Source organism: Myotis daubentonii, chromosome 6 (genome assembly GCF_963259705.1).
Source record: "Myotis daubentonii chromosome 6, mMyoDau2.1, whole genome shotgun sequence".
In the NCBI taxonomy this organism is placed as follows: domain Eukaryota; kingdom Metazoa; phylum Chordata; class Mammalia; order Chiroptera; family Vespertilionidae; genus Myotis; species Myotis daubentonii.
The window spans coordinates 90,007,928-90,026,296 of record NC_081845.1 but is presented as its reverse complement, the minus strand read 5'-3'; the positions used below and the strand labels follow the sequence as shown (position 1 = coordinate 90,026,296).

The 18,369-nt window shown below is 39.6% G+C and overlaps 1 protein-coding gene across 1 annotated transcript in view; it reads left to right on the top strand.

The window, feature by feature from the left end:
• Nucleotides 1-18,369, top strand: part of DNAH8 (dynein axonemal heavy chain 8) — a 265,848-nt gene that overhangs the window by 30,427 nt on the left and 217,052 nt on the right. The window contains exons 6-13 of the mRNA XM_059699679.1: nt 2,692-2,799; nt 5,737-5,838; nt 6,276-6,422; nt 10,257-10,454; nt 12,690-12,766; nt 14,967-15,066; nt 15,667-15,786; nt 17,056-17,191. Of these exons, the coding sequence (XP_059555662.1) occupies nt 2,692-2,799; nt 5,737-5,838; nt 6,276-6,422; nt 10,257-10,454; nt 12,690-12,766; nt 14,967-15,066; nt 15,667-15,786; nt 17,056-17,191 (988 nt within the window). The remainder of the gene's footprint in view (nt 1-2,691; nt 2,800-5,736; nt 5,839-6,275; nt 6,423-10,256; nt 10,455-12,689; nt 12,767-14,966; nt 15,067-15,666; nt 15,787-17,055; nt 17,192-18,369) is intronic.

The following is an 18,369-nucleotide window of genomic DNA, read 5'->3' as shown; positions in this document are numbered from 1 at the left end:
TTGGGGTTACTCACAAGAGTTGAGGAAGCAAATATTAAATACACATATACGTAATGCCTACTCTAGAAGGTCTTCCTACAAGTGGCTCTTGATGTAAAAAATAATAGGTGAATGAAGATAGCAAGATGTTACCATCTTTCAAATCTGGTGGTGGGGATAGATGATCATTAGACTATTCTCTTCACTTTTCTATACATTTAAAACTTTCCAGTATAAAATATAAACGTGGGAAAAAAGATACAATAGTTTTTATTGTTAACAAGACTTCTAGATTTTTAAGGTCTACTGATTTCATCTTCTTGGTTCAACAGACTTGCTTAAAATCCCATAATTTTCACATCTTTTAGTGCTGGTGTTCTTTTCATCCAAGTAATTGATAACACTTTGTTCATTTGTTCTAGCTGTGGATATACATTATTATTATTGCTACTACTATTTTATTGTTATTGAGCTTTTTACATTCTCTGATGTAGGAATGTGCTTCCCCCCTAATACACCCACTATTTTTGTAGTTTCACAAATTCTTTTTTTCTCACTTTCTTTCTTTTTATTAAAAGCAACCAACAATTTCTGTTTAGTTTGTCACTGTCATTTGAGCAGGAAAAGTGCAGAGGACTCATGCTTCCATTGCTCGTTGATAAATTTTATCATCCTGGTATTACACTTTAGGCATATCTACTATTACACATTTTACATATTAAATGTCTGAGTACTGTGTATAAATGGGTAAGAACTATGTCAAGCAGCTACTATTATAAGTAACTAGAGGCCTGATGCACGGAATTCGTGCAAGAGTAGGCCTTCCTTCCCCCGGCTGCTGGCACTGGCTTCCCTCTGGCACCCAGGACCTGGGCTTCCCTTGTAGCCCTGGCTTTGTCCAGAAGGTCATCCAGAAGGACGTCTGGTCTAATTAACATATTGTGCTTTTATTATTATAGATGATATTTAAAATTCAGATGAAGGGCATTTTCCTGATTGATCCATTTGTTGCTGTCCCTAAGCCTTCTTTATTGGAGTTAGGGGTGCTTTGTATGCTTGCCTTGTTGAGGGTGGTAGGGATGCCTTCTGGGCACATTTTTTTATTAGAATTTTTTTTGATCTACAGATGATACATCTAATATGAATTCTGACATATAAGGTTAACTATGAAATAATGTTAATGTTCATAAGCCGCATACAATTGATTTAATTATGTCTTTGTCACACCTCATACCTGGGACATACAGTACATGATTTAGTAGTAGTTCTTTCTGGTCTTATTTATTCCATTACCATTTTAAAAATCATTGCTATATTTATATTGTCTTAGCAATGAACAGGCATGCTCCTTGAGGGAGGGAGTGCCATTGCCCTTATCTGTTCTTCCATTGTGATTTGCATCATGGGGAAAAGCAGGCCTCAGTCATCTCAGGCACAGAACTGGGGTTATGCTATAGCCCAGGGACCTTGAACAAGGTACTTAACTTCCCTGCCTCTCCATTTTGTCATGGGAAAAATGGGGATAACAATATTTTATATTATAGGTCCTAAAACATTTTTTTAAATTACATTTTAATATCTCTGCACTGAGAGAACATCTTTCAGTCAGTTGAGTTTTATGAATCATTGTGAATGTGACTCGACACTTGATTATTAGTTCTCTCGAGGGGTAGAATTTGTTCTATTTTATTTTATTTTATTTTATTTTATTTTATTTTATTTTATTTTATTTTATTTTATTTTATTTTATTTTATTGTACCATTGGTGTGAATTCAGACTGCAGTGAATGAGTGCCAGCTTGTGGTACAAATTCTCAGGGGAATTCATTTTCCCTCCCTCCACTAGGAGTGGGATTGGGATATACAAGGTTTGTTCCTATCTTTTTCTCCACGGCTCCTCTGTTTCATCCTTACCGTTACAGAGCGGGTGGAGCCATTTGGTGGCTTAGTTTTATGTGGGAGTGAGATGCCCTTTTCTTAGTATCATGTAAAGTAGTGGGACAGTACCGTCTTGCAACCAGTGATGTCTTAGCTGTGATGAAATCAAACCTACCTTAAATGGTCATTGTCAGCATAAAGCGCCTGGCACACAGTAAGCACTGGGTACACATTAGCAATTGTTTTATCTGTGTGTGCACTTGTTCTGCTCTGCTCTGTGCTGTTCTGCTGTTTAACTTGTTTGTGTACGTCCCTTGCACTCTGCCGTGACCTCCTCCAGAATAGGTTCTGAATTTGTGGATTTTGCCTAATATTCTCAGTACTTAGTGGCACTTAGTATGCTTGCTGCATGGTGAATTGAGTGGAACACATGGAAATGAGTACTAGTCTAATCTCTGTTTTTAACTAGCTTACTGGCCCAGGTAAGTCACTTTACCCCTCAAAATATCAGTTTCTTCACCTTTAAAAAGAGCAGCTTGAACGATTAATCCTTAAAATAACTTTCACCTCTAATATTTTATTTTTGAATAAACGTTTAAGCAACAATAATACTAAATTCTCTTCACCCAGCTTCTCCTGTTAGCATTTTGAGTTTCTTTGGCATATTCGTCAAAACTGATGTCCTTTTTCTGTTCCAGGATCCAGTCTAGGATACCACATTGCCTTTAGTAAAATCGGACGTTTATGTATGTTTAGAGTTTTGAATATTATAGGATATTGGTTATTAAACTTATAAGTATACGAGGGAATTCACTTGATACATTTCAATTTTAGGTTTCCATGGCCCATGGAATACAAAATTTGATTAATGCCATCAGAATGATTCACAGCGTGTCGAGGTATTATAATACCTCAGAGAGAATGACCTCATTGTTTATCAAGGTAAGTTTGTAAGGGAAGAAATCACACATGTAATTCTGTCAATAATGCTCTCCCTCTGAACCAGAAAAGGGAAATGGGAAGGTTGGTGCCTGTCGGAGTTTTGGATTTTAATACTTCCGGTGGACAGGAAAAGGAAGGTGTTGACTGGAGGCAGTTTTACTTAATTGAAAGGGTGCTTTTCTCCTTGTCAGAGGTAAGCCTCCAGGCTTTTTGTTTAAATGTAGATGGTGACCATATTTATCCTTTCCAAACACAGTAGTTTTGCTCAAGAGCTAAGATTTCTGTCCACTATTAACAATGTTTCTTTAGCTACCCCACCGGCACTGTAGTTTGTGTAAAATCTCTCATGTAATGCCTTATGGTTAATTATTTTAAATGATTTGAAAAATTGCCCAAGAAACATATGAATAGAATTTTTTTGTAAATGATTCAAGCAGAATATAAGTAACATTCTCATCTCAACTTTAACACCCCCTCCCCCCACAACTGATAGATGTAATCATTATGTTCTCAACAAGGCAAGAACCTTGGTATTCTTCCCTGTCACTTCTTTCTCTCCTTCATGCTGTTTATGTTCCATATTGAGATCTCTAGTTCCATATTGTTATTAATATTTTTTCAACATTATAAATCATCAAGTTTTCAGACTAAAACCTAAGTAGTGTTAGTTTCTTTGATTATCTCTGTTTTGTGATTTCCACATTTTCTTCCATTGTGGATTCATTACTTCTCTTTTTTAATTTGTTGATTTTTTAGAGGGAGAAAGAGAGAGATAAGGAGAGAGAGAGAGAGAGAGAGAGAGAGAGAGAGAGAGAGAGACAGAGAGGGAGGGAGAGAGAGAGAGAAATATCTATTTGTTGTTCCATTTATTTATGTATTCATTGGTTGCTTCTTGTATGTGCCCTGATCAGGGATCGAGCCCACAACCTTGGTGTACTGGGACAATGATCTAACCATCTGAGCTGTCAGACCAAGATGATTCATTACTTCTTTTGCCAAAAAAATTTCTCAAGTGGTTCTTTCCTCTTTCTTTTCTGTGTGTGGTGAATTCCCACATGTCAGAAAATACCTTCATTTTGTCCTCCCACTCAAATACTAGTTTCACTGGAATCCTAAGTTCAATGTATTTTCTTCTGGAACTTTGAGGATATTGCTGTCTAATACACAGTATTGTTGATGAGAAATTTGGTGCTAATCTGATTGTTTTTCCTTTGTAGGAATCATGTTTTATTCTCTCAGGAAGCTGTTAGGATTTTTTTTCTTTATCCTTGAACTTCTAAAATGTCAAAGTGATGTGGTTCTTTTTATATTTATCGTGTTCTATAGTTGCTGGGTTGTTTCAATCCAAAGATTTTTGTCTCTCCTTTTCCTGGGAAATTACCTCTTTTGTCTTTGATTATTTCTTACCCACTTGTTCATTTTATTCTCACCCTTTGAGTCTAACTTCCATTTCTCTTAACTATTTTTTTTTTTTTTTTGTCTATCTTTGTCTTTTGACCTTTCAGCTCACTCATGTGTTCTTAATTTCTGCCCCAAATGCTGGCCAATTCATCAATAGATTTAAAAAAATGTTGACAATAAAAATTTCAATTTCCAAGTTTTCTAATTGTAAAATCCTCTCATTTCTTTCTTATGAATTAACTAGAGGCCCAGTGCACGAATTTGTGCATGGGTGGGGTCCCTCGGCCTGGACCGTGATCAAGGCCTATTGGGGGGCCGGCCAGGGAGAAGGACCTTGGGAGGTTGGCTGGCAGCCCCCTCATTGGGGCCTGTTGAGGGGGCTATTAGAGGGGAGGAACCACGGGAGGTTGGCTGTGGGAGTGCACTGACCACCAGGGGCAGCTCCTGTGTTGAGTGTCTGCCTTCTGGTGGTCAGTGCGCATCATGGCAACTGCAGGCTGGTCGTTCCGGTCGTTCTGGTCATTCCGGTCGTTCTGGTCATTCCGGTTGTTCCAGTCGTTCTGGTTGTTCCGGTTGTTCTAGTAGTTCTGGTCGTTCGGTCATAATGGTCGCTTAGGCTTTTATATATACAGATTTGGTTAATAAAAGAGATTTTAAAAGATTTTACATATATTTCTTCTGTATTTCCTATCTTTGTTGAGTTTACTGCCTCTGTTACCAAGTTTGTACTCTTTAATTGCTTGACGATTCTTGGTTGTCTGGCCGTCTTTATATTTGAGGCTTCTAATTTGTCTCCCTGTTCTGTTTCTTGTTGGGGAGGGAAGTATGAATAATATTTTCTCTGATATGTTCTCCTGCTGTGCAGTAGCTACCTGGCACAGCCACACCTCTCCAAGACTGTGGTTCACATCTATAGCTTTGTCCTTTCAGCATGTGTCCCTTTGCCTGTTGCATAAGTTGCTCCAAATTCAGTGTGCAGGGTTATAACCAAAGGCCCCTCATGACATCTACCATTTTGAAAAGTTCCCATATTGTTTCACCTTCACAATAACCTTCTCCAGAACTGGGTTCTGGTTTTCTCTAACCTTTTTTTTTTTCTTATAGATTTGATCCCATATTCTTTTCATATTTTAAGAATTCCCCAACATTTCTGTGTGTCAGTCTGCCATCTTGATCTAACCTCTGGAATATTTAAATAGATATCTTGACTTTTTTCACTATTTGGGGGATATGATATTTGGTTTGCATGTTGAAGGATGGTGAAGAATCACACTTAGAGTAGATCAAGTCCTAATTAGTGCAGAAATAGACAAGTGGAAAATATAGTAGATTTTGAAATTTATAGTCCCAATTACATTGACTTAAATGTTGTAGGTAAACATGACTTTTTTTTTTTTACTGGAATGTACATTTCTTTGTGATTTATATACTGTGATTCACTACATAAGTTTACTATTTATCATTTTTATGCTTGTGATTTTAAAAATAAAAAAAATTTACTTCTCTACAGTTATTTTGGACTAATATTTATTTTAGGTAACAAATCAAATGGTGACAGCATCTAAAGCCTATATTACTGATGGAGGAATTAACCATGTATGGGATCAGGAAACACCCCTTGTACTAAAGAAAATTCAGGTTTGTATATGTATTTTTATTTATTTATTTTATTTTGTACGTATTTTTATTTTCACAAAGTAAAGCTTTCACCATTTGGCCCAATTTTGTTTATTTTATTAATGCACAAAGCATGTTAATTTTTATAAAACATTGAACAAAGTAGCCTGAGAGAGAGATAGAGAGAATCATTGATCGCTGACTCCTGCATGCCCCCCCTACTGGGGATTGAGCCTGCAACCTGGGGAATCAAACCATGATCTCCTGGTTCATAGGTCGATGCTCAACCACTGAGCCATGCGAGCCAGGCAATAATGTGAATTTTTAATGTTAACAGCAATAGTCCCTGTTGAGCGGCTGATGTGATCAGCTCTGTGTGAGAGTAGAATTTTTGAATTTTTGACTCCTGAACAAATGTCTCACCACCCTTTCTGCCCCTTCTTTTAATTTTTCCACAGGATTGCATTTTCTTATTTAAGGAATATCAAGCATCTTTTCACAAAACAAGGAAACTGATTTTAGAATCCTCAGGGGAAAAGTCTTTTGAGGTTTCAGAAATGTATATATTTGGAAAATTTGAAGCTTTCTGCAAAAGACTGGAAAAGGTAAGCATTGTGCAGCCATAACATCCACCCCCAAACACACCTCTCTGGTTATGTGGTACTTTACGTAGCACTGTGAGAATTATTGTTCCAGATTGCTCGTCTCACTGTTGGTACGACTCATATTACTTACTGCATTTTATTATATCTTATTTTTTATTCCTGATTAGTGTCTTCTGCCAGATACACAAAAGCTATGGCAAACTTTCACTCTTCTCCAAGTCTGCCTCCACCCAGGGAGCTTGAATTCAAAATCCTCTGCTCTTCACCATTGTGTTGGGCAAGAGGACGTGTGAGATGAAATGCCTGCAATACCTGCCAGAACCCGGTGGTCATGTCGTATCGGGGTGTGTGGGCACCTTCTCTTTCTAGGCCAGTGTACAGGGTGTATCCACAGACATGGTGTGGGTGATGTTTTTACTGGGCATACGTGGGTTAGAAACTTCTGTGCCTCTGATTCATTTGCTAAGACTGGCTGGGGAGGAGTGATACTGTTTTCTGGGTATATAGGCTGTCCATTCAGAGGCTTGTTGGAGGTAGCCTTTGAAAAGTCTACAAAGATATATCATTTAGGTATGATCTACTCCAGTCCCCCACCACCTTGCCAACTTTTTAGGTCCTGGTAATATTTAGAATCCTGTTCATCGTTTGTTGGAAGTTGCTGAGGCATTACATAGGTTGAAGGGCATTTTCTAGACATGTCCAAAGCCCATTTTTCATTTGTAACCCCTGACACAGTTAAGATAGGAAAGTATGTGTGATGAAGAGAAACAAGTACTGGATTGGGTCTACATACATACTTCTATGAGGCTGTTTTTGTTTGTTCCTTTAATAGCTTTATGGATCTATTAGAGGACCAGTGCACGAAATTCATGCAATGGGGGAGTTACTCAGCCCAGACTGCACCCTCTCACAGTCTGGGAGCCCTAGGAGAATGTTTGGGCCTAAGCCAGCAGTCAGACATCCATCTGGCAGTCTGGGGTTCTCGCAGTCTGAGACCCCTCGCTCCTTACCACCCACCTGCAGTGGAGGAGGGAAAGGCTCCCACCACCGCCACTGCGCTCACCAGCCATGAGCCCAGCTTCTGGCTGAGTGTTGCTCCCCCTGTGGGAGCACACTGACCACTAGGGGACAGCTCCTGCGTTGAGCACCTGCCCCCTGGTGGTCAGTGAGCATCATAGCGACTGGTTGTTCTGCTGGTCATTCCACCATTCAGTCATTTTGCATATTAGGGTTTTACTATATAAGATAATTCATACACCATACAATTCACCCATTAAGGTGTTTAAGTCAGCATTTTCTCATACATTCACAGAGTTATGCAACCATTTCTACAATCTAATTTTAGAACATGTTCATTCCCACTGAAAAAATCTCATCAGCAGCCACACTCCTTTCCCCCCTCCACCATTAATATTTCTGATTCTATAGATTTACTTGTTCTTCTGATGTGTTATTTTGTGACTGACTTCTTTCATTTAGCATAACGTTTCAAGGTTCATCTGTTTTAGCATTCCTTTTTGTTGCTGAATAGTATTCCATGTATGGATATACCATATTCTATTTATCTATTCATTAGTTGATGGATATTTGGGTTGTTTCCACTTTTTGGCTATTATGAACAGTGCTGCTATGAACATTTGTGTACATATTTTTGTATGGACTTATGTTGTTATTCCTCTGGAATATATGCATAGGAATGGAATGGCTGTGTCATGTGGCAATGCTGTGTTTAACTTTTTGAGGAGCTGCCAACTTGTTCTTCAAACAAGCTGCATCATTTCACATTTTCATACGCAACTTAAGGGAGTTCCAGTTTCTCCACATCCTTGTTAGCTCTTGTTATTATCTGTCATTTTAAATTTAGCCATCCTAGTGGGTGTGAAGTGGTGTCTTATTGTGGTTTTGATTTGCATTTCTCTGATGACTAATGAACTAATGATGTTGAACATAATTTCAAGTGCTTAATGTTCATTTGTAGTCCTTTTTTGGAGAAATTTCTATCCAAATTTTTTACACATTTTATAATTAATTATTTTTGTATTTTTATTATTGAGTTACAAGAGTTCTGGGTATAAGTCTCTTATATATGATTTGCCAATATCTTCTCCCATCCTGTGGATTATCATTTCAGTTTCTTTCTTCTTTGTCTTATTTAATCCTCACCTGAAGATATGTTTTAAGTTTTTATTGATTTTAGAGTTTAGTTTTGTTTTCTTCTCACCCTGGACATTTGTGGGAGAGAAGAGAAGAAGTGGGAAGCTGGTTGCTCAGGGGAGAGTTAAGGAACTAGAGGTAGAGGTGGGGTAGAGTCTTTACTCCTGGTGACACTGAGATGAGGGAATCATAGCAAGTTGAGAACTAGAGAGGATGCCAAGATTGGTGAGCAGAGGAGGAATTATAAATTGGCTGTCAATAGCGAGGGGTCAAAACTTGATAAAGAGAAAGCTGGTAAAAAAGCCGAGGCCAGGACAAACAAGCAGGAGGAGGGTCATGTTGGCTGACCATGACTGGCTTTTATATTGTTGCTGTGTGTATGGGGGTGGGGGGTCCACTGGCTAAGTTTGGGACCGACTGCTGTCCCTGTCTCTTGACCACCCATTATCCACAGATGGACAAAACAGAGGACATGTTCATGACAGGGATTTTGTCCCTGTCTCTGGCCATGGGGGTCAGGTGGTAAGGTAAGGGATAAAGATCAGAGTCTTAGGATAGAATAACAGAGCAAGTGGGTAGTTTCATTCTCCAATTTGCCTTTTAAAGTTTTTTTTTTCCCTTTAGTTTTTTGTTAAGGTGAGTGGAGTGTACGTATTAGTCGGAAGCCCAACTATTTCTCATTTTATATAGGGTGTACATAGCGTGCTGTGAATTCCAGGTGGCCCATGTGTGCTCCAGGCTTGGCCTGGCTTCTAGGGTGACAGTCGTTTTGGAAATGTACAGAAACAGTGACCCAAGAGTGACAGTTGTTCAGGAAGTGGTCCCTTTGGGTTGGCATGCGCAGGGACTTTGACTTCTGGTTCTGTGTTGTCTCCCCCGTGTGTAGTCTGTGGAGGACTCCCCTGAGAACAGGTTTGGTTTCTGTCTGGGCGTTGGACAAAGGGAAGCTTTGCCCAAGGGCCAAACAGGAAGCAAACCTGGAGAACTTTGAGCATTGTTCTCCAAAGCAGGAATCAGAACAGGGAATCACGAATGAAGATTAAGGAACTGAGTAGCCTGTGAACGTGAAAGGGTTTTTTTTTTGGTGAAGTAGGTGGTGTTGGTACATTGAGATGGAGGCAGCCATTTCTGCAACAAAGTCCAATTTGATGATCTCCTGAGGCTCTTCTGGGGTCAGAAGTGACTACAGTCATTCTTCAGTCTTCTTGGGCCTTCCCTCTACCTGAATGCAGGGGAAAGGAAAACGATGCGGATTTCTGCTGGTGCTACATATCAGAACTACATGTCAGAACTACAGTGAGGGCAGGGGCAAGAAGAATGGTACAGCTTCTGAATCCAGTGAAATAATTTTCAGAAAATTCTCAAGAATAAAGAATGAAATTATTTAGACATCTGTAAGGGCTTTTACTGAAATTTATTTCCCCCTCCTTTTGAAATATAATACTAGTATGATCAAATTCCAAGATATGCTCAAACATCATTGATTTAAATAGTTGAAGAATAGTACTGACTAGTGACAGGGATTTACCATCTATTTTATCTACTCTGGTTGGTTTTAGCTAAATGATCCTAGGGCCTGTTTCTTGGTCTGCTGTTTAATCAATAATTCCTTAAGAGTTTACTCCAGGGAAAGGTGCTACTATCCCATTTTAAAAATAAAATAACACTTCTCTTTTTAAGATTACAGAAATGATAACTATTGTGCAAACGTTCTCAGCCTTGAGTCATTCTACCATAGAGGGAATAGATATAATGGCAATAAAATTCAAAAATATATATCACGGGGTTAAGAAAAAGCAATACGACATTCTGGATCCAAGAAGGACAGAGTTTGACACAGATTTCTTAGACTTCATGTCAAAAATCAGTGCTTTAGAGGTAAGTAATTATACATACTTTTACTTGTAATTAATAATATTGGAATTCACACATTTACTATTTGTTATAAGTTACTCTTGCAAATGGATAAAAAATATTTGCTGGTGTGATTAATTTCTTAACTAGCCCACAAAATATTTTCTGTCTTTTTTAAAGTGAAAAAAGGGATATAATCAACAACCAACCAGTAGCCCCAAAGACTTCTGTAGTTGGGGGTCATTTTTAGTTTACATTAAAATTTGTTTCCGATTTTTGTTGTGTCAAGAAGCCAATGTCATTTTTTCAGTCCGAGGGAAAGTTCGTCATTTTTGCTCTTTGTTTTAGTGAGAAAAGATGCGAGGACGGATTAGGAAGGTGCCTCGCTCTCCCCTTGGCCTTGCACTTTATGGCCACATTCTCTCTGCATCCTAGAGGGCAACTCTGAGAGGCCCTCGTCCTGTTTGTCATAGCGTCTGGGGCACCAGACAGATGAAGGGTAGTTAAATATAATGCCTGGTACCATATTTCTCTCTTACCTTTGGGCTTATATGGCTTTAGTTACTCATACTAACTGAGGTTAACCCCATGGAAAGGCCCTCTGCTTGCTACCCAATGTCTGGGAGACACAGGGAGGGACAAGAATACACTCTGTCCACTTCCCAAGTCTGCAATTCTTGGCATGAAGGTGAGGAAAAATATATTTTCTTATTAAAGATTCTTTTAAAAAACTATATTATATGTAATCTGGGCAATATAAAAAGATAGATCCTAAAATTCTAGCAGCAGTTTTTCTTTTTGGCACAGACTTCCTTTCAGTTTTTGAAAGTGAGACTCTGATGTTATGATATATTAGAGTTATTTTAGTGTTTGGCTAGTCAGGCAGGGTGGAATTTTTGTCTAAAATGCTTTGTGAGTTATATCTTCATGGCAATGGGAATTTGGACTTTTTAAAAAAACTTATTGCCTAAATCATTTTTATGATTCTTTAATAAAGATTATATGTTGTAAAGGCTTTACTATGTGGTCTTAGATATAAATTTTAGCTCCCAGTATATTAAGAGGCCATATTAACTTTTTAATATTTTAAAAAGGTGTCAGTGTTTTAACTTACCTTCCTTTCCCAATGTTTGATTAACAATGTGTTTTAGGTTAGTAGACCATCTATAATAATAAAAGTGTAATATGCTAATTAGACTGGATGTCCTTCCGGATGTCCTTCTGGACAAAGCTGGGGCTCTGAGGGAAGCCCAGGTCCTGGGTGCCAGAGGGAAGCTGGTGTCAGCAGCTGGGGGAAGGAAGGCCTACTCTTGCATGATTTTCATGCATCGGGCCTCTAGTAACAATATATCTAAAAGTGAAAGTAATTTAGAAAGAGTGTTTCAGTTCCATTGGTACCAGGAGTTTGGAATTCACTGTTTGGGATGGTGTGAGTTTCAGAAGATATTTTCTTCTTGTTTCTCCTTGGCATGGCAAAGAGGTTTCTGGGAGCAGTGATGTTGGACAGTGACACCTGTTGATTCTGGGTGTCTATAGTGTCATCACATTGCTCTACCATATGCTTAGAAATGATAATATCCCAAAGAAATATGCTGGGTAAGGGACACTCACTCCTTTCAAAAATTCTCTAGGTCAGGAATTTCCCAAAACAACCACATATGTAATTTATAATTTTTCTAGTACCCAAAAGAATAATAGTTAAAAGAAGCAGGTAAAATTACTTTAATAAGATATTTTGCCTGGCTGGTGGTTGAGTGTCAGCCTATGAACAAGGAGGTCATGGATTCGATCCTTGGTCAGGGCACATGCTGGGTTGTGGGCTCAATCCCCAGTTGGGGGTGTGCAGGAGGCAGCCAATTGTTGATTCTCTCTCATCATTGACGTTTCTATGTCTCTCTCCCTCTCCCTTCTTCTCTGAAATCAATAAAAATATATTTTAAAAAATAATATATTTTATTCAACCCAACATATTAAAAATACTAACATTTTGACATATCATCAATATAAGAACCGTTGAGATATTATGCATTCTTTTTCTGTACTAAGTCTCTGAAACCTAGTGCATATTTTATACGTACAGCGTACCTCACTGCGAAGTAGTGCGTGCCAGTGGCCATCGCACTGGGCAGTGCGGTTTTAGATGCGTAGGTGGTAGGCGTGTTGAAGGCTATATTGATTCTGTAGGAAAATCATTAAATGTTGTTAAACAGAACTAATCTCTTAATGCCAAGATCATTAAATATCAACATTTTATTTTAGGTACAAATACAGGCCTTTATGAACAGTACTTTTGGAAAAATCTTATCTTCTCAGCAGGCTCTTCAGCTGCTTCAAAGGTATTTATAATCCATTAAGCAGCATGATTTCTAGTTGGCATGACTTTATATCTGCAAATACAATTTCAAATAAGATGTTCTTGGAAATCTCTTCTAGGTAAACTTTTTAAAAAGATTTTAAATTTATCTTTATCGTTGAAAGTATTACAGATGTCCCTTTCCCCCACCAAGATTCCCTCCTCCCCACTCCCATCCCCTCCCTCCGCGGGCCTTAACTGTACTACAGTCTGTGTCCATGGGTTATGCGTATCAGTTCTTTGGTTAATCTCGTTCTACTCACACCCGTTCCCTCGGAGAATCGTCGGTCTGTTACATGCTTCCATGCAAGATTCTTTCTTTGTCTTTAAGGCAGCTTCTTTTGTTCATTAGATTTCACACAGAAGTGAGATCACGTGATATTTGTCTTCCTCTGACTGGCTTATTTCACTTACAGAATACTCTCTAGGCCCCTCCATTTCTTAACCTCCACAGGTTAAGAGATCCTACTTTTTCACCGCTGCATGGGATTCCACTGTGTAATGTACCACAGCTCTTTTATCCACTCATCTACTTTTGGACACTTGGGCTGTTTCCACATCTTTAAAAACCAAAACAAACTGAGTGAGGCTTTCTCTCCCACCGGCTCTGGTCTCCCTGGTGGCCAGAAGCTCTGCTGCCTGTCACAGCTGGATGTTATGTGGGTCACTGTTCCCAGCCCGGTTACTCTGGGCTGCAGAGTCCAGCCTGTGTTCCAGGCCTTGATCTTCTCGGGGGAAAAGCCCTCCTGTAGCCAAGGGATCCCTCTGCACTCTGGGCCTGCCGCCCGAGGACGCGGAGTCAGCCCCTCCTGCGACGTCGCCCTTCCTGTCAGTCTCCAGGTGTTTGCTATGTCTCCCTCTCAGCTGGACCTTAGTTGGTAATTACGGATGAGTGTTTCCCAATTTAGTTTTATTTCCAGTCTGACCGTGGGATGAGGTGCAAGATTTGGCCACCATCTTCTCTCTCTTCTTCTAGGTAAACTTTTGAACTCATAAACATTGCTCTTTCAGTTACCATTTAATAGAATGGTAAAAATTTGAAATATATTTTTCACTGAATTTTTTTGTAGCAGTCTTTCAATAAGAAAATGAAATATTTTGCATCCTTCCCCCAGCTATATGATATATTTGAGGTTGGTTTCATAGGTGTTATTGGAAAGGGAACAATAATGTTTACTTCTGCATGTTGAAAAGATTTTGTTTGGACTTTTAGAAAAAAGTGCAATTAAGAGTAGCAGATCTCCAAACTCCCATTTTCTCCCCTGAGTGCCCCTGCCGCTCCCGTCCCTCTGTTCCTGGCAACAGTGACTTCCAAAAGGGCAGGAAAGCCTGGACGAGAGGGACGAGCTGGACTCGGGGCTCTTTGCTTCCAGCTCGGAAAGGGCTCATGACCATGTTAGGGACCCTTTGGGAACCCTCTCATGACAGCCCGTGGTTCTGGGCTTGGGCCCAGCTTCGCTGTAGTTCCGTGTCTCTCTAACTATGGATGATATCAGTGAGACCTTACCTTATGAGAACATCATAAGAGTCAAAACAGATAAAGTGGTTTTAACGCGTGACAGATGGCAGGTTCTACTTTCTTAGTTGATTTCTCTCTGTCTTTTTCCTTCTGTCTTTGCCCTCCCCCCACCAACCTATAATATACTGGTGTTAATTCACTTTATTATCAGAACTTTCTGGTTCTAGCCCTTCCTGTGCATCACTGGGTCTCTAAGTGAAAGTGATATTTGGCTGACCAAATCATTATTATAATATTATTATTCTGGCTATTTGGAATCATGTGACATTAATATTGGCAGAGGGATAGTCAGTGTCTCCCCTCCATCTTTATGAAGCCACTCCCCACTCACCTTTTCAATCTCAGTTTAATGTCACTTCATCAGGGAAGTTTTTCTTGACTTCCCAGACTTGGCTGGGTTCCCTGTTAATATGCATTCCTGGCACCCTGGTAATTTAAAAAATTATTTATCTAACTCTTCACCAATAGCTCCCTTTTCCATAAGATAACAGACTGCAAGAAGTCTGGAACCATACTTGTCTTGTTTCCACTGTATCCTAGCACATGTAGGAGGCCTGATGCGAATATTTGTCAAATGAGTAAAGGAATGGATTTTTAGGACTGCAGCAATTCTCAAGTATGTTTCTCATTTACTTCTTAATTCTTCACCTTCAATTACTCTTAGATTCCAGAAGCTGAACATTCCCTGTCTTAAATTAGAAATAAATCACACAATAGAGCGTATCCTTCAATGTTACGTGGCTGAACTCGAAGCTATTAAGAAGGCAAGTATCGTGTTTATAATAACGATAGGCACTTTAGTACAAAAGCAAAAGCATTCAGAAAGTATTTGCCGTGGTTATATTGTGCTAAGCAACTCGGGAGCAGTCCTGTCACTGCGAAATCCCTCTGACGTCCCTTCTCAGTGCGGGAAGGGCTGTCCGGGGATGTCACTGGGAGGCCAGGCTTACAGCCTGTGCTCTTAAGAACTGCCTTTGCGTGACAGCATTCATGCGTGCATCAGAAAGCCCATTAAGCCCATAGAAGTATGGGCTCTGGAGACTATTATGACAGGTATAATGTAGCAATGTGCTCCCTCTTTTGAATACTTCTTTAAAAATGGAAATAAAAGGCAGAAAAAAATATATACATGTAATGGGAAAGAAGGGTTAGAGATAATTAAGTGTCATATATTTTAAACATCATAGTTCCTGAATCTCGGGTTATTATCTCTGAAGGGCGTTTCTATATTTTTAACGACTACCTCCTTGGTATAAAACATGGCAATAATGGCAAAACATCAATACAAGTATAGCTTTATATATATTTTTTGCCTTTTTCACCGTATTGAATTTCAAACATTAATACCAGCTCTTTCATTACAGCTTTATCATTCTCAAAAAGATGACCCCCCTCTGGCTCGCAACATGCCCCCAATAGCAGGAAAAATACTTTGGGTGAGGCAGCTCTACCGCCGGATAAGCGAGCCCATCAACTATTTCTTTGTAAGCCAATGCTGACATTTATAATATGTGGACTAGGGTTTTGAAAACAAGAAATATATTTGATCTCATCGTATTTATGTCCAAGAAAGTAGTTAGAGCTCATTATTTTACGGGTGAAGAAAATTTAGTTTATAAGTATGCTTGTGAGACATTACGCCAATTGTTTCCTGTGTGGTAGATAAAACCCGTTTCATTACAGTTATCTCTAAAAGGGTGAATCTTAAACTTTGTGACTTTTAATACAACAGGACATTTTATAAAGGCTTTAAAAATTGTTTTGAAAACAAAAAAGTACAGGCCAAGTCCTGAGGTTGCTTCTGTGTATTAGCAAAGGGGAGGCTAGGTGCAGTCTCTTCCTGTATGAGAAACAGACCTAGAGCAGGGAACCATGAAGGACATTCATTCTCTGTGTCCTTAAGAGTGTTCGATTTCTGAAAAGCACCAGGACACTCTTAGGCCCTGTTGGAATTCTGAAATTGCCAGTTTGTCTTCTCTTTGTTTTGTTTTGTGGGTTTTTTTTGTTTTTTGCTTTGTTTTTTAAAGAGCCAGAGCTACAGAGTGGAGGTGGTTGGCTTAGTTTTGTGTCTAGTGCCTAAATTCAGAACAAAATGCTACCAAAATATAGTCTTGAGAGTAACATTATAATTCAAACGTTATTAAATATTGAGCCTTTGTTGTTTGTGTTTGGCTACTATCACTTATTTAACTGTTCTCAATATTCAAAAACATTGAAACGCTGGGCTTACACAGGGGCCAGGATGGAACTCCATTGCTGATGGACTGTTTTTGACATATGTGGATCAAAACATGAAACTTGCAATAATTTGCATAGAGAAATTTGGTTGTGTTCTTGGATATAGGGTTACTGTTTTTTTGGTGCTGGAACTTAGGACTTTGTCCTGATATCCACACTTCAAGGGAGATCCGTCCATCGCATCTTGTCCAGAAAAGTGGGAGGGAGGCAGCCGATCAATGGTGCTCTCTCATCATTGATGTTTCTATCTCTCAGTGCCTGGGGCTGGCTGCAGGGCGAGCCCTTTCTTTTTAAATCCTTTATTTCCTTCTCCAGTTTCCCCCTTCTCCACAATGTTTCCCTACTTCCATGGCTAGCTTGTACAGCCTTCCTCATCCCTGTTTTACTCTGAGGTCAAATCGGAATGGGTAGCACAATGATTTGATGCCATTTTAAAGACAAACAGCTTTTTATGATTTGCATGAAACGAGCAACAGTCTTTTAACATAAAGCTTTCTCTTTCCCTTAAAAAACAGAAAAACTCGGACATTTTGTCAAGTTCGGAAGGTAAGGCTGTCATTCGTCAGTATAACAAGATTTCCTATGTGCTGGTGGAGTTTGAGGTGGTCTACCACACGGCCTGGACCAGAGAGATCTCGCAGATACAGTACGGTGAGTGCGCGGCTCCGCTCCCCAGGGGTGTGAGGGGACTTTGGATGAGTTCATGGTTCTGGGGAAGTTTTACATCTCTTCCATGTAGTCTTATCATGGTTGCATTGAGATTTGGGGGTGATACAATTATTTATATCTTTATAGTTATTAATACTCTGATCTTTATGAGCAATAATCGTCATGACCTTAAAGTTGATTTGCTTAGATTAGGACTTCCTCCTGAAAAAAAGTATTCAAAAGTAAATATCAAGACTCTTTATAGATATTTTTCCATGGATTTAGGAAAATTTTCATATTTAGTTTTATCATGACATAGATTCAAATCTCAGTCCCAATCAGTGGAGAATTGCAGCTTCCCTCCCTCTCTCCCTCCTTCCTTCTCACCCTTCTCTTCCTCACTCCTCTCTTGTTCCCTCCCTTCCTTCCTTTCTTTTTCTATAACTGAATTTAACTTCAATTTTGAGCTCCAGTAAATTAAGAGTATTAGGCCTGCCTGGCCAGTGTGGCTAAGTGGTTGAGCATCAACCTATGAACCTAGGAGGTCACGGTTCAATTCCCCGTTAGGGTGCATGCCTGGGTCACAGGCTTGATCCTTAGTAAGGCATGTCAGGAGGCAGCCAATCAACGATTCTATCTCATCATTGATGTTTCTATCTCTCCCTCCCCCTGCCTCTCTGAAATCATTAAAAAATATATTAAAAAAAAAAAGAATATTAGGGCTGGTCCAAGTACCTCTGAGGGTCCAAGTATCCTTAGGCACCGGGCAGAGTTAAGTGTGAGGCAGAGGATGGTGATTCTCAGCGAGCACCCACCCACGCTGGCATCATCTGGGGCAGGGGTCCTCAAACTACGGCCCGCGGGCCACATGCAAACACAAATATTGTATTTGTTCCCGTTTTGTTTTTTTACTTCAAAATAAGATATGTGCAGTGTGCATAGGAATTTCTTCATAGTTTTTTTTTTAAACTATAGTCCGGCCCTCCAACGGTCTGAGGGACAGTGAACTGGCCCCCTGTTTAAAAAGTTTGAGGAACCCTGATCTGGGGTGTTGTTGTTATTGTGTGGGCTCAGCTGTTGGCCATGCTTTGTCCTACCTTAACCTTAAGCTCTTATCTGTAACCTGGTGGAACCCTGGCCGTGTCCCCTGGTAGGAAGCTTTCTCCCTCCCACCCCGGGAT